We start from the raw sequence: 13,900 nt of genomic DNA, 5'->3' as shown, positions 1-13,900 counted from the left end.
ATGACTGATAGGGGCTCTGTGTTGAAGCCACCATGCCTCCATCTTGGCCCCCCACCATTGGGAAAATATTTAGGAAACGCATTTATTAATGTCTACATTAGTTTTTGCCTCATTTATTCTATTACACACACCTTAATGCATTAATAAAGGCCACTTTAATAACATTTACATATCTGGCATTATCATCTCATATGTACAGTGCCTTGCGAAAGTATTCGGCCCCCTTGAACTTTGCGACCTTTTGCCACATTTCAGGCTTCAAACATAAAGATATAAAACTGTATTTTTTTGTGAAGAATCAACAAGTGGGACACAATCATGAAGTGGAACGGCATTTATTGGATATTTCAAACTTTTTTAACAAATCAAAAACTGAAAAATTGGGCGTGCAAAATTATTCAGCCCCTTTACTTTCAGTGCAGCAAACTCTCTCCAGAAGTTCAGTGAGGATCTCTGAATGATCCAATGTTGACCTAAATGACTAATGATGATAAATACAATCCACCTGTGTGTAATCAAGTCTCTGTATAAATGCACCTGCACTGTGATAGTCTCAGAGGTCCATTAAAAGTGCAGAGAGCATCATGAAGAACAAGGAACACACCAGGCAGGTCCGAGATACTGTTGTGAAGAAGTTTAAAGATGGATTTGGATACAAAAAGATTTCCCAAGCTTTAAACATCCCAAGGAGCACTGTGCAAGCAATAATATTGAAATGGAAGGAGTATCAGACCACTGCAAATCTACCAAGACCTGGCCGTCCCTCTAAACTTTCAGCTCATACAAGGAGAAGACTGATCAGAGATGCAGCCAAGAGGCCCATGATCACTCTGGATGAACTGCAGAGATCTACAGCTGAGGTGGGAGACTCTGTCCATAGGACAACAATCAGTCGTATATTGCACAAATCTGGCCTTTATGGAAGAGTGGCAAGAAGAAAGCCATTTCTTAAAGTTATCCATAAAAAGTGTCGTTTAAAGTTTGCCACAAGCCACCTGGGAGACACACCAAACATGTGGAAGAAGGTGCTCTGGTCAGATGAAACCAAAATTGAACTTTTTGGCAACAATGCAAAACGTTATGTTTGGTGTAAAAGCAACACAGCTCATCACCCTGAACACACCATCCCCACTGTCAAACATGGTGGTGGCAGCATCATGGTTTGGGCCTGCTTTTCTTCAGCAGGGACAGGGAAGATGGTTAAAATTGATGGGAAGATGGATGGAGCCAAATACAGGACCATTCTGGAAGAAAACCTGATGGAGTCTGCAAAAGACCTGAGACTGGGACGGAGATTTGTCTTCCAACAAGACAATGATCCAAAACATAAAGCAAAATCTACAATGGAATGGTTCAAAAATAAACATATCCAGGTGTTAGAATGGCCAAGTCAAAGTCCAGACCTGAATCCAATCGAGAATCTGTGGAAAGAACTGAAAACTGCTGTTTACAAATGCTCTCCATCCAACCTCACTGAGCTCGAGCTGTTTTGCAAGGAGGAATGGGAAAAAATTTCAGTCTCTCGATGTGCAAAACTGATAGAGACATACCCCAAGCGACTTACAGCTGTAATCGCAGCAAAAGGTGGCGCTACAAAGTATTACCTTAAGGGGGCTGAATAATTTTGCACGCCCAATTTTTCAGTTTTTGACTTGTTAAAAAAGTTTGAAATGTCCAATAAATGTCGTTCCACTTCATGATTGTGTCCCACTTGTTGTTGATTCTTCACAAAAAAATACAGTTTTATATCTTTATGTTTGAAGCCTGAAATGTGGCAAAAGGTCGCAAAGTTCAAGGGGGCCGAATACTTTCGCAAGGCACTGTATATACTGTATTCTATCTATTACATCTCAGCCTATGACGTTCATCCATATATTTATATATTCTTATTCCATTCATTGACTTAGATTTGTGTGTATTAGGTAGTTGTTGTGGGACTGTTAGATTACTTGTAGAAGGACAAGCATTTGGCTACACTTGCAATAACATTTGCTAACCATGTGTATGTGATCAATACAATACAATTTCATTTGATTTGATTTCAATTATATTATGTGAGCTAAACATATATATTTGAATATATCTCCTTTTCACCTCATTTCACACCTGATTTATTTAACAAAAGACAAATCTTATGGTCCGTCATAAGGAGTCGCTAGAGCACGATGGGACAAGGACATCCCGGCCGGCCAAACCCTCCCCTAACCTGGACGACACTGGGCCAATTGTGCGACAATGCCCGGGATCAAACCTGGGTCTGTAGTGATGCATCAGGAACTGCGATGCAGTGCCTTAGACCGCTGCACCACAAATGAATTTGTTTGCTCTTTATTGTGTGTACTTTACTGTATTTATACTTGGGATGTTGCTTTTCAACAGTAAAAGTACTTTTAAAAACCTGGAGGACATCTTTAAAGTATAATTTTTAGAGATGTCTAATGTTACTATCTGGCCCTCATACCATCATGGCCACCTAATCAACCCCAGCTCCCAATTGGCTCATTAATCCCCCCTCAATTACCTTAAACTATTCCCCAGGTCATTGCTGTAAAATGTTCTCAGTCAACTTACCTGGTAAAATAACGGTTAAATAAAATTTAAAAATGGAATAATGTCCACATGATAACAAAAAATAAAAAAATTAATTGAAATACTGTAGAAATCCATTCATTCCTATGGAGGACTGCTCCTACTGGGCAGTGCCAATATGGCCAACCGGTGGCTTCAAGGCCTCTCAATGGCCAATACATAGCATCAGCAATCCAGGGTTTATAACGGGATTTGTTCACATTCTTAGGTGGAACAAACTTAAACTTGTGCATTTTTTCAGTGCGTCATTTCTGAATTGAAAAGTAAACCAAGGAGTAATTGTCACGTCCTGACCTTAGTTCCTTTTTTATGTCTCTATTTTAGTTTGGTCAGGGTGTGAGTTGGGGTGGGCATTCTATGTGTTGTTCTATGTTTTGTATTTCTGTGTTTGGCCTGGTATGGTTCCCAATCAGAGGCAGCTGTTTTTTGTTGTCTCTGATTAAGAACCATACTTAGGCAGCCTCTTTTTCCACTATGATTTGTGGGTAGTTGGTTTCTGTGTAGTGTTTTTGTTGCACATTTTATCGTTTGTCGGCTTGTTGTTTTTGTTCAGTATTCATCTTTATTAAAATTATTATGAATACGTACCACGCTACACTTTGGTCCTCTTCTCCTTCTCCCGATGACAATTGTTACAGTAATCTAGTTTTTCAAAAGTATCTGTAATCTGATTATTGTTATGTCTCGTGGGTTTCATAACCACGTGTTTATAACAACTCAATAATGATGAGAGGGAAACAGGAATTCAGTTCAACCATTTATATGAACGTGCTCAGCTCAACACACATTACCCATGATGCTCTGCCTATACAACTACAGTGCAAATAGTACAACCCTAATAAAAAACAATTACAATATTTTTGCGATTAACGTCACTGATAACAGTTACTGTTTTTTTGTAATCAGTTACTCCTCAACCCTGCCTACATGTAGACTAAGCCTAAAATATCCCTGGGCTGTTCTCTAGGACCTCCTCTCTGTCTATAATCAATTCTCTCAGAAATCGTTTCATTGCACCAAATAAGGCGAAGGAGGAGAGATGAAATATACAAGCCAACCCTCCCCTAGGAAACCCTAGGAAAATAAACAAAGGTTGTTATGGACGTATCGTCCCTGGATGGAAATGCTTAACAAACATAAGAGGATGTGCACTGTGGAAGAGTAGACTATATGCTTCCCGAGTTGCGAGAATTCAATTTCATCAGTGACACTGTGCCCAAATGGAATTGTGTGAGTCTTTCAGGTATTATAGCCTATTCAGAAGAATAGTCCGTATGGTTTCTACTCCACAACACACATGAACATTAGTATTCCCAGTATATAACCAAATGACCTCGATTTTGGAACAGGCCCCTCTGTGCACTATTATTATGTGTAGCCTATACATTTGATCCAAAGCGCATGGCATTTAATTAATTAATCTCACCTTTCATAACACTCATACCAGTCAAAAGTCCAGACACATGTCAGACAATGATTTAAATATGCACTAGATGACTGACAGGGTGGTGCTGTTTTGAAGCCACCGCACCTCCATCTTGGCACTCCCCCAACGGTGTAAATTTTTTTGGGGAGCTATAGAAATCCATTTATTAAAGTCTACATTTATTTTGCCATGTTTATTATATTCCATATAAATCAAATCACATTTTATTGGTCACATACACATATTTAGCAGATGTTATTGCGGGTGTAGCGAAATATACATTAATGCATACTTTTAAATTATATTATGTGAGCTAAATATATATATTTTTAATATATAAAAACATTTTCCTTAAAGTATAATTTTTAGAAAGTTCTAACGTTACAGCCCCCACTACACAAAATATTTAAATGCATGGAATTCTTTCCTTGAAAAATGAAATTAAAATACTGTAGAAATCCATTCATTCCCATGAAGGGCTGCTTCATCTGGGGAGTGCCAATATAGCCGACAGCATTTGCAATCCAGGGTTTATATAAAGTTCAGGTAACGCTCTTGCGACCTCTACTGGTTTCATTAGGTCATAACACCATGGTGCACGAATTATTATGCCATTTTTATTTATTTTATTTTATTTTATTTATTTCACCTTTATTTAACCAGGTAAGCAAGTTGAGAACAAGTTCTCATTTACAATTGCGACCTGGCCAAGATAAAGCAAAGCAGTTCGACACATACAACGACACAGAGTTACACATGGAGTAAAACAAGCATACAGTCAATAATACAGTAAAAAAAACAAGTCTATATACAATGTGAGCAAATTAGGTGAGAAGGGAGGTAAAGGCAAAAAAGGCCATGGTGGCAAAGTAAATACAATATAGCAAGTAAAACACTGGAATGGTAGTTTTGCAATGGAAGAATGTGCAAAGTAGAAATAAAAATAATGGGATGCAAAGGAGCAAAATAAATAAATAAATAAAATACAGTTGGGAAAGAGGTAGTTGTTTGGGCTAAATTATAGGTGGGCTATGTACAGGTGCAGTAATCTGTAAGATGCTCTGACAGTTGGTGCTTAAAGCTAGTGAGGGAGATAAGTGTTTCCAATTTAAGAGATTTTTGTAGTTCGTTCCAGTCATTGGCAGCAGAGAACTGGAAGGAGAGGCGGCCAAAGAAAGAATTGGTTTTGGGGTGACTAGAGATATACCTGCTGGAGCGTGTGCTACAGGTGGGAGATGCTATGGTGACCAGCGAGCTGAGATAAGGGGGACTTTACCTAGCAGGGTCTTGTAGATGACATGGAGCCAGTGGGTTTGGCGACGAGTATGAAGCGAGGGCCAGCCAACGAGAGCGTACAGGTCGCAATGGTGGGTAGTATATGGGGCTTTGGTGACAAAGGCCGGCTCGGTCCTCCCCTCCACGGATTGCACTGTGATAGACTGCATCCAATTTGTTGAGTAGGGTATTGGAGGCTATTTTGTAAATGACATCGCCAAAGTCGAGGATTGGTAGGATGGTCAATTTTACAAGGGTATGTTTGGCAGTATGAGTGAAGGATGCTTTGTTGCGAAATAGGAAGCCAATTCTAGATTTAACTTTGGATTGAGATGTTTGATATGGGTCTGGAAGGAGAGTTTACAGTCTAACCAGACACCTAAGTATTTGTAGTTGTCCACGTATTCTAAGTCAGAGCCGTCCAGAGTAGTGATGTTGGACAGGCGGGTAGGTGCAGGTAGCGATCCAGGTTGAAGAGCATGCATTTAGTTTTACTTGTATTTAAGAGCAATTGGAGGCCACGGAAGGAGAGTTGTATGGCATTGAAGCTTGCCTGGAGGGCTTGTTAACACAGTGTCCAAAGAAGGGCCGGAAGTATACAGAATGGTGTCGTCTGCGGCCGGACAGCTTGGATTGCCCTAGAGGTGGATCAGAGACTCACCAGCAGCAAGAGCGACCTCATTGATGTATACAGAGAAGAGAGTCGGTCCAAGAATTGAACCCTGTGGCACCCCCATAGAGACTGCCAGAGGTCCGGACAGCAGACCCTCCGATTTGACACACTGAACTCTATCAGAGAAGTAGTTGGTGAACCAGGCGAGGCAATCATTTGAGAAACCAAGGCTGTCGAGTCTGCCGATGAGGATGTGGTGGTTGACAGAGTCGAAAGCCTTGGCCAGATCAATGAATACGGCTGCACAGTAATGTTTCTTATCGATGGCGGTTAAGATATCGTTTAGGACCTTGAGCGTGGCTGAGGTGCACCCATGACCAGCTCTGAAACCAGATTGCATAGCAGAGAAGGTATGGTGAGATTCGAAATGGTCGGTAATCTGTTTGTTGACTTGGCTTTCGAAGACCTTAGAAAGGCATGGTAGGATAGATATAGGTCTGTAGCAGTTTGGGTCAAGAAGAGGGGGATGACCCTTTGAAGAGGGGGATGACCGCAGCTGCTTTCCAATCTTTGGGAATCTCAGATGACACGAAAGAGAGGTTGAACAGGCTAGTAATAGGGGTGGCAACAATTTCGGCAGATAATTTTAGAAAGAAAGGGTCCAGATTGTCTAGCCCGGCTGATTTGTAGGGGTCCAGATTTTTCAGCTCTTTCAGAACTTCAGCTGAATGGATTTGGGAGAAGGAGAAATGGGGAAGGCTTGGGCGAGTTGCTGTTGGGGGTGCAGTGCTGTTGACCGGGGTAGGAGTTGCCAGGTGGAAAGCATGGCCAGCCGTAGAAAAATGCTTATTGAAATTCTCAATTATGGTGGATTTATCAGTGGTGACAGTGTTTCCTATCTTCAGTGCAGTGGGCAGCTGGGAGGAGGTGTTCTTATTCTCCATGGACTTTACAGTGTCCCAGAACTTTTTAGAGTTAGTGTTGCAGGAAGCAAATTTCTGCTTGAAAAAGCTAGCCTTGGCTTTTCTAACTGCCTGTGTATAACGGTTTCTAGCTTCCCTGAACAGCTGCATATCACGGGGCTGTTCGATGCTAATGCAGAACGCCATAGGATGTTTTTGTGTTGGTTAAGGGCAGTCAGGTCTGGGGAGAACCAAGGGCTATATCTGTTCCTGGTTCTAATTTTCTTGAATGGGGCATGTTTATTTAAGATTGTTAGGAAGGCATTTAAAAAAAATATCCAGGCATCCTCTACTGACGGGATGAGATCAATATCCTTCCAGGACACCCCGGCTAGGTCGATTAGAAAGGCCTGCTCGCTGAAGTGTTTCAGGGAGCGTTTTACAGTGATGAGTGGAGGTCGTTTGACCGCTGACCCATTACGGATGCAGGCAATGAGGCAGTGATCGCTGAGATCTTGGTTGAAGACAGCAGAGGTGTATTTAGAGGGGAAGTTGGTTAGGATGATATCTATGAGGGTGCCCGTGTTTAAGGCTTTGGGGGGGTACCTGGTAGGTTCATTGATAATTTGTGTGAGATTGAGGGCATCAAGTTTAGATTTATGTATAATACCTCTAGTATATCTTCAATGATGGGTATGGAAAGTGTTTGGCTGGGGCATTTGATTCATCTGAAGAGAAAGTAGTTGGAAGCTATCCACAATAAAATCGTATTACCATGCATAAACATAGGCTGTGTTCAATAGTAATTGATCAAACAGAGTAGTCTAGAAGTTACAGAAAAAAATGTATTCCCGAGAATATAAATTATATGCGGGAATATTGCCCAATTGTCCTATTTAAAGGTGTAGTTCACACAAATTACAAAATTACACATTGGTTTCCTTACCCTGTAAGCAGTCTATGGACAATGTATGACAGCAATCCGTGCTTTGGTTTCAGTGGAGGCTGCAGAGGAGAGGACACACCATGTGTTTGATGTATTTGATACCATTCCACCTATTCCGCTCCAGCCATTACCACAAGCCCATCTTCCCCAGTTAGGTGCCACCAACCTCCGGTGTTTGGTTTTATTTCCCTGGTTTCCAAGTGCTAATGTTTCAGTATTTGTGGCACAAATCCCATTAAAAGATGATAATAAGCATTTTCTGTGTGTAACAGTTTAATTTTCGACCGTCCCCTCGCCCATACCCGGGCGCAAACCAGGCACCCTCTGCACACATACAACAGTCACCCACGAAACATCGTTACCAATCGCTCCACAAAAGCCAAGGCCCTTGCAGAGCAAGGGGAACCACTACTTGAAGGTCTCAGAGCAAGTGACGTCACCGATTGAAACGCTATTTAGCGCGCACCGCTAACTAAGCTAGCCGTTTCACAGCCGTTACATGTGCATCATGTACAAATCATACAAAGTATAAAAATTGTACCGTGAAGCTTATCAAAGTCACTTATAAATTATTTCAACATGATGCGCAAAAAAATGCTAATAGTCCCATGACTTGAATGGGATTTGTGCCACAAATGCATTTAGAAACAATGTCAGGCAAACTAACTAACCAAAGCATGGATTGCTGTCATACCTTGTCCATAGACTACTTATGGAAAATAATGAGCAATTTTGTAATTTGGGTGAACTATCCCTTTAAATGCTAGGCAACTAAATAGATAGGCCTCTTGAAGCCTATACCAACATTTCTCGGTTCTCTGTACTTCATTCTGTCAGTGACAGGGCTGTGTTTCGACCAATATTGCTTTTGGAATTAGATCCCAAAAAGGGTAACCAACATAAGGTGAATAGTACACACCAATACGTAAAATAGTACACATCAATCCAATAACAAACACGTAACATGAAACAAAACTTTTACTGTAGGCTATAGCCACAATTTCTCACTAATTATTTTCATCCCAAGAAAGTCACATATAAGACTGCTTGAAATACACACGTTGCTGTTTTTTTGTACATGAAATTATTACATGAAATTATTAAATGGTATGTTTCTAAAATACATTAAAGGGAAAGTGAGATAGGAACTAAATATTATCCTACTGACAGTTCCTATCGTACTTTCCCTTTAATGTTTTTTAGCAACATACCCTTTAATAATTTACCTGGATACACCTGAATTTCCACCCACTGAAAGTTGTTACACAATAACAATACAGTAGGAAAACGATGTAAGAGACAATCCATAAAATTCCCAAATTCATTGTTTGATAATCGTTGAGGTTAGGTGAGTATTACACTTGTATGTATTTCCCGTTGTGTTTTCTAGCATTGTTTAACTAGCAGTCTTCTTGCGTGACCGAAAGCCCAACATTTTATCTAGTGCGCTGGTATGAGAAACTTCCGTGTTGTGATATGGAGTGCGCTTTGAAGGTCTGTACAACATTTGTCTGGACAGTTAACACATTCAGGCAACTTTATAACTCTATTTGTATATCAAATATTTTTTATTTAGTGGTTTTCTATTGCAAGAGTATTTTCTTCGGTAGTCATGCGTAAATAGGGCTTTTATTTTCTTCGACTACTCAGCACAGGCCATAATGAGATGCATTGGGCGGAGCTTTGTTGGCAAGGGGCAGGGAGTGATTCTACTTGTCTTATCGTTCTTGGCTTACCTTACCTGTCGTGGAAAAATGTCAACTTTCGAGACTATTGTTTGATTAATGATACTAGAATGCTGTCTGGAGATACATCTTGTCGGGTTTGGGGCATCAGCTCTTGCGTGGGAGGACATGTATGACCTACAGAATGTGCACTCTGTAAATGTACTTTTCTTTGTAGGTGAAAAGCTGTTTACCATCAAACCAATAGAGCTGGGACACAAAGAAGGAAACAGACAATGTGATGTGACTTCAGTCAAAGTAAAAACACTCAATCAAGCATAGACTCACTGACAGTTTCACCAAGACAAACGGACAAAGTCTGGAGACATTGAACACCTAAAAATAAAACAATGTCTGAGATCCTGCCGTTAAACCTGGAGCTGCTAGAAGACAGCCCCTCCAAAACCAGTGGGGTGACTGCTGAACCCCAACCCCCAACATGGGGGGAAGAGGAGAAGGTGATTAAAGAATTTGGGGAAGATTTGGAAAAGAGGAGGGAAGGAGTGGTGGAGGAAGATGATATGGTTAGTTCAGCTAAATTGGAGCCTACCACTCTGCAATGGCCAGGTGACAGGGATGTAGAGAAAACTACAAAGAACAGAAGTGCATTGACTGCGAAAGAAGATAAGGGAAGGGGAAAGGGGGATGACCCTGAGGGAGAAAGGAAGAGTGTGTACTCCATGTGCACCTCTCTTCAAGACGGAGAAAGGCAGATGGAGAGTGACAGAGGGCTGGGTTTGGGAGCAGAGAGAATGAGAACAGAGGAAGAATGGATGGGGAGAGAGGTGCAGGACCCAGGGCTGTGTAAGATAGGGAAGAAGGTGCAGGTAGAGATAGAGGTGGAAGATGATATGAACTATTTGCCTGAGAAGGCAGCGCAGGTCTTCAACCCATCCGTCACCATCCTACACTCCTCTAGTGCTCCGACGTCTCCCAGCGGAAGGGAGGTATTCTGGGATGTGGACGCAGAGAAGAGCTGCCTCCTCATTCCCCAGGGAACCCCACCTGATGGCTACTACCACGACTGGCCAGTGGAGCGGGGGTCCTCAAAATGTAAAGAAATGCACCAACATTTCATCTTTCTGTCTTTTGGCCTCCAACCTCTTTCTCTCATTGTCTGTCTTTCTCTTTGCTAGTTTCTCCCCTGTTCATTCAGCCACTGTGGTTCTGCTCAAATAGTTTTGCGAGTGCAAATTCATCCTTCCCCTTCTCCCTTATTTGAGGTAATCAGATCTATAAGTGGTAATGTTTACATTAGTCTTTCTGTGCTCTGAAGTAAAAATAAAGCTAAGTCTCTCCTTTCCTCTCCCCTCCAGGTGGTTGTGACTGTGCCAACAGGGATGCTCTCAAAGTGGGGGTGTCTGTGTTCACCGCAGCTCTGATTTTCCCCCTCCTAGTGTGGGGGGGCTATGTCTTCCTGCCTTTTGATGCCCCACTGCTGGACAGTGCCCCCCTCAGGCTGGTCTACACACTGCGCTGCTCTGTCTTCGCTGTGGTGCCCATCATACTGGGTGAGTGGCTCATTGGTCATTCAGCAGATGTTCTTTACCAGAATTACTCCGGTGTGAACAGCAAGGTGGGTTGAACAACAACACTAACATCACAAGCTAACACTTGTGTTGTCCTCCCAGGCTGGTTGGTGCTGGGTGTCTCCAGGATGCGGTTGGGGGATGTGAAGCCGCTGCGTGAATTGGAGGCCAGGGAGGTGGGTGTGCACCGGCGCTATGTGGATGACTCCGTCACCCTCTTTCTGCTCTACTTCCTGCAGCTGGCCGTAATGGCGCCCTACCTGAGCCAGGACCTGCTCAAACTGGTGCCCCTGCTCACCATCATCTTCGCCTTCGGCAGGTAAAGAAACAACAATGCAAAAAAAAACATGTTTATTTTATTATCACATACACCAGAGAGATGCAGTGAAATCTATTGTCCAATTTCAGTGCCCAGTCAGTCATATCCCTATATGGCATGTGATCTCAATATAAGGCAGTCTGGGCAGACTATAGAAATGACTGCATCTGTCTAATGTCTATCTCTCCTCTGTGCCAATAGGCTGATGTACTGGGTGGCAGCTGCCCTGAGCAGCAGTGTTCGGGGCTTTGGCTTCGGCCTGTCCTTCCTGCCCACTGTGGCCATGCTGGGTGCCAATCTCTACTTCATCTTCACCATGGACGCTGGGGGCACCATCTTTGCCCAGGATGTGATGCACCAACAAGACCAACCCTCAGCCTCCCGCCAGAGGTTCTGGGGATAGGAGGATGGAGGAAAGGCTGAAGGAATGCAAGGATGGGGAAGAGGGACAGGATCTGTTTTACCAACTGGTAGAATTGAACTTTCAAAGGGTTACTATGTAAACTGTAGTGGATCGTGCTAGTGTGATTTTTAAACCACACTGATGATGTGTAGAATAGACTGGGCAGTGGTAGTCAGTGATAGAGCTTATAAAAACAGTTTTTGGTGAAAGTTTCTATGTTATAATTCATTTTCTTGCATGGCATTATACCGTCACTTTGGTGAAACAGTAGAATGTATTCTGTAAAAGATCTGCTAATCGACAGAATGACTGTTAAGTACCATGGAATAATGTTGAAATCACAATTGTCGGCTCAATGCAGAGTTAATGACAATAGTTTGTAGTTCCACACAGAATTTGCCACTTGAGGAAGTGTCTACAATAACCAAACCATTGCCTTCCTCAGAGATATCTAGCTAGGCCTGCACACCCACAAATAGTTTGCTGAACTGTACTGTTGGGTTTGACAATTATCTGTACTTGAGGCATCCCGTAATCTATTGTTTTGCATTTGGTTGCGATTCTGGTATTACAGGCTAATAACATTAATTGCATTGACATTTGGTACCTAATATCAGGTTTATAGAGGAAAAACTAAGACTTCCTCTAGACCATCTAGTCAATCAATTTTCTATTGAAAATGTTCAATACAACCAAACACAAAATCATGTTCTGTGATAAGGTCATCGACTACTGAGTGGACATTTTGTCTCATAATTTCATTACTGTATTGCCTTTTAAAAGGACGTCCACACATGAGCAATGCCATGTCATTATAAGAGCTAACAAATAATTTAAAGATAATTGATTTAGTACAAAGATTTTGATATTGAGAACCATTTCATTATGGTTGGTGGATTGCATGGCTTTTTGTGCCCCCAAAAATGGCAACCTTGTTATAGAAATCAAACCTGTCCAACAAAAACAAACCTACCTGCACAGGTGGCCCAACCTCCATGCCTTCATCTCTGAAAACGAATCCTTTCACAATACAGCACAGGTCTGTAAGAGTGATTGTGAATGGAGTTGTTATTGTATTTTAAAATAGACCTATTTTAAAATGTAATGTATGAAATCAGATTTTTAGTGTAGGCATAGACAATGAAATGTATAACTACGCTGATTTCTTTCTACGTTTCCAAGTAAACTTTAGCTAATAAGAAGCGGAAACAAATTGTAGAGTCTATTTCATGTCAATCATTGTCTTTTCTTATGATTTTCTTTAACTTTTTATATATTTTTTAAAATAATTTATATGTAACAAGTTATGTTTTTATTGGGTTTTCATTTGCTTCATTAGTGAAGATGACACATTTTTATTGGTATGAAAGCCTTTTAGTGGATAATAAAAATTAGCAAGCATTTAAGGAAGGTCTTTGTGCATTACAGTTGTTCTGAATGGGCACCTGTTTTTGGACTGTGTTATTGCTGTGTTCGTGACCAAGTGGGAAGGTGGTATTTATCACATACAATTCGGGGAAATCCACTTGAACACCCATCCAACTCGTAATTACTAGTGGAAAACCATAGAGATAGTTAGAGGACACAAAATGGTATCGGTCCAATTATGGCATCTGTGAGAGCATGGGCTGCGCCCTCGAGGCCATCTCCATTTTGAAGTAGTACATTTTCTTCTACTCCTACGAGCTGGTTAACAAACTGAAGGGTGAATTCATGCAACCTGGAGTGTGTTGTTTGAACAGGTATAAAGCCAAAGTTGGCAATTTACTGTCCACCTGCAGTTATGAAATGTTTGCTCACAAGTGTAACTCATTGGCTGATCCCTCCTGATGACCTGGATGGAAATATATAATCTTTCCTTAACCAGTAGGAAGTCCCACCCAGTTGACTACTTCAAAATTGTGAAAATCCTAATGGCGCTGCCCATGCTAAAACTTGCTTTTGGTCACAAGAGGCCTCTTATCTCTGTGGGAAACTTGTCTATCACCCCTGATCACAGACATCACCCACATTCTGACCTTGATAACAGCATTTTCGGCAGTTAAATGTAACAAAACATTATAATAAAAAAAGTATCTATTGATATGTTTTTTGAAAACTATAATTTGTTTGTTTGCATGCATGATCGCTGTACTTTTAGTTTATGGTTGACGCAGCTTGTTGGCCATTAGCCA

General features: G+C 41.5%; 1 protein-coding gene across 3 annotated transcripts; it reads left to right on the top strand.

Moving 5' to 3' along the window:
- The first annotated feature begins 8,969 nt into the window (after nucleotides 1-8,969).
- Nucleotides 8,970-13,132, top strand: LOC115103180 (transmembrane protein 79-like). Of its 3 annotated transcripts, none has more exons than XM_029623917.2 (5): nucleotides 8,970-9,099; nucleotides 9,654-10,528; nucleotides 10,792-10,986; nucleotides 11,107-11,323; nucleotides 11,525-13,132. In XM_029623917.2, the coding sequence occupies exons 2-5, from the start codon at nucleotides 9,826-9,828 to the stop codon at nucleotides 11,724-11,726; spliced, it is 1,317 nt and encodes a 438-aa protein (XP_029479777.1). In that variant the 5' UTR covers nucleotides 8,970-9,099; nucleotides 9,654-9,825; the 3' UTR covers nucleotides 11,727-13,132. The 3 variants fall into 3 exon arrangements, with proteins under 3 accessions (XP_029479777.1, XP_029479786.1, XP_029479796.1); XM_029623926.2 differs by having other exon boundaries at nucleotides 8,977-9,043; XM_029623936.2 differs by lacking the exon at nucleotides 8,970-9,099 and adding an exon at nucleotides 9,142-9,245.
- Nucleotides 13,133-13,900: the final 768 nt, after the last annotated feature.

The sequence above is a fragment of the Oncorhynchus nerka genome, linkage group LG3, assembly GCF_034236695.1.
Source record: "Oncorhynchus nerka isolate Pitt River linkage group LG3, Oner_Uvic_2.0, whole genome shotgun sequence".
In the NCBI taxonomy this organism is placed as follows: Eukaryota; Metazoa; Chordata; class Actinopteri; order Salmoniformes; family Salmonidae; genus Oncorhynchus; species Oncorhynchus nerka.
The sequence above is the reverse complement of the archived record's forward strand: the minus strand, read 5'-3'. Positions and strand labels throughout refer to the sequence as shown.

What these genes read in the sequence shown, in the direction of transcription:
- LOC115103180 (XM_029623917.2), top strand. Translation starts at nt 9,826, where the DNA reads ATGTCTGAGATCCTGCCGTTAAACCTGGAGCTGCTAGAAGACAGCCCC. An exon ending in TGTGGTGCCCATCATACTGG is followed by an intron (nt 10,987 to 11,106) that starts GTGAGTGGCTCA and finishes TTGTCCTCCCAG; the next exon opens with GCTGGTTGGTGCTGGGTGTC. An exon ending in ATCATCTTCGCCTTCGGCAG is followed by an intron (nt 11,324 to 11,524) that starts GTAAAGAAACAA and finishes CTGTGCCAATAG; the next exon opens with GCTGATGTACTGGGTGGCAG.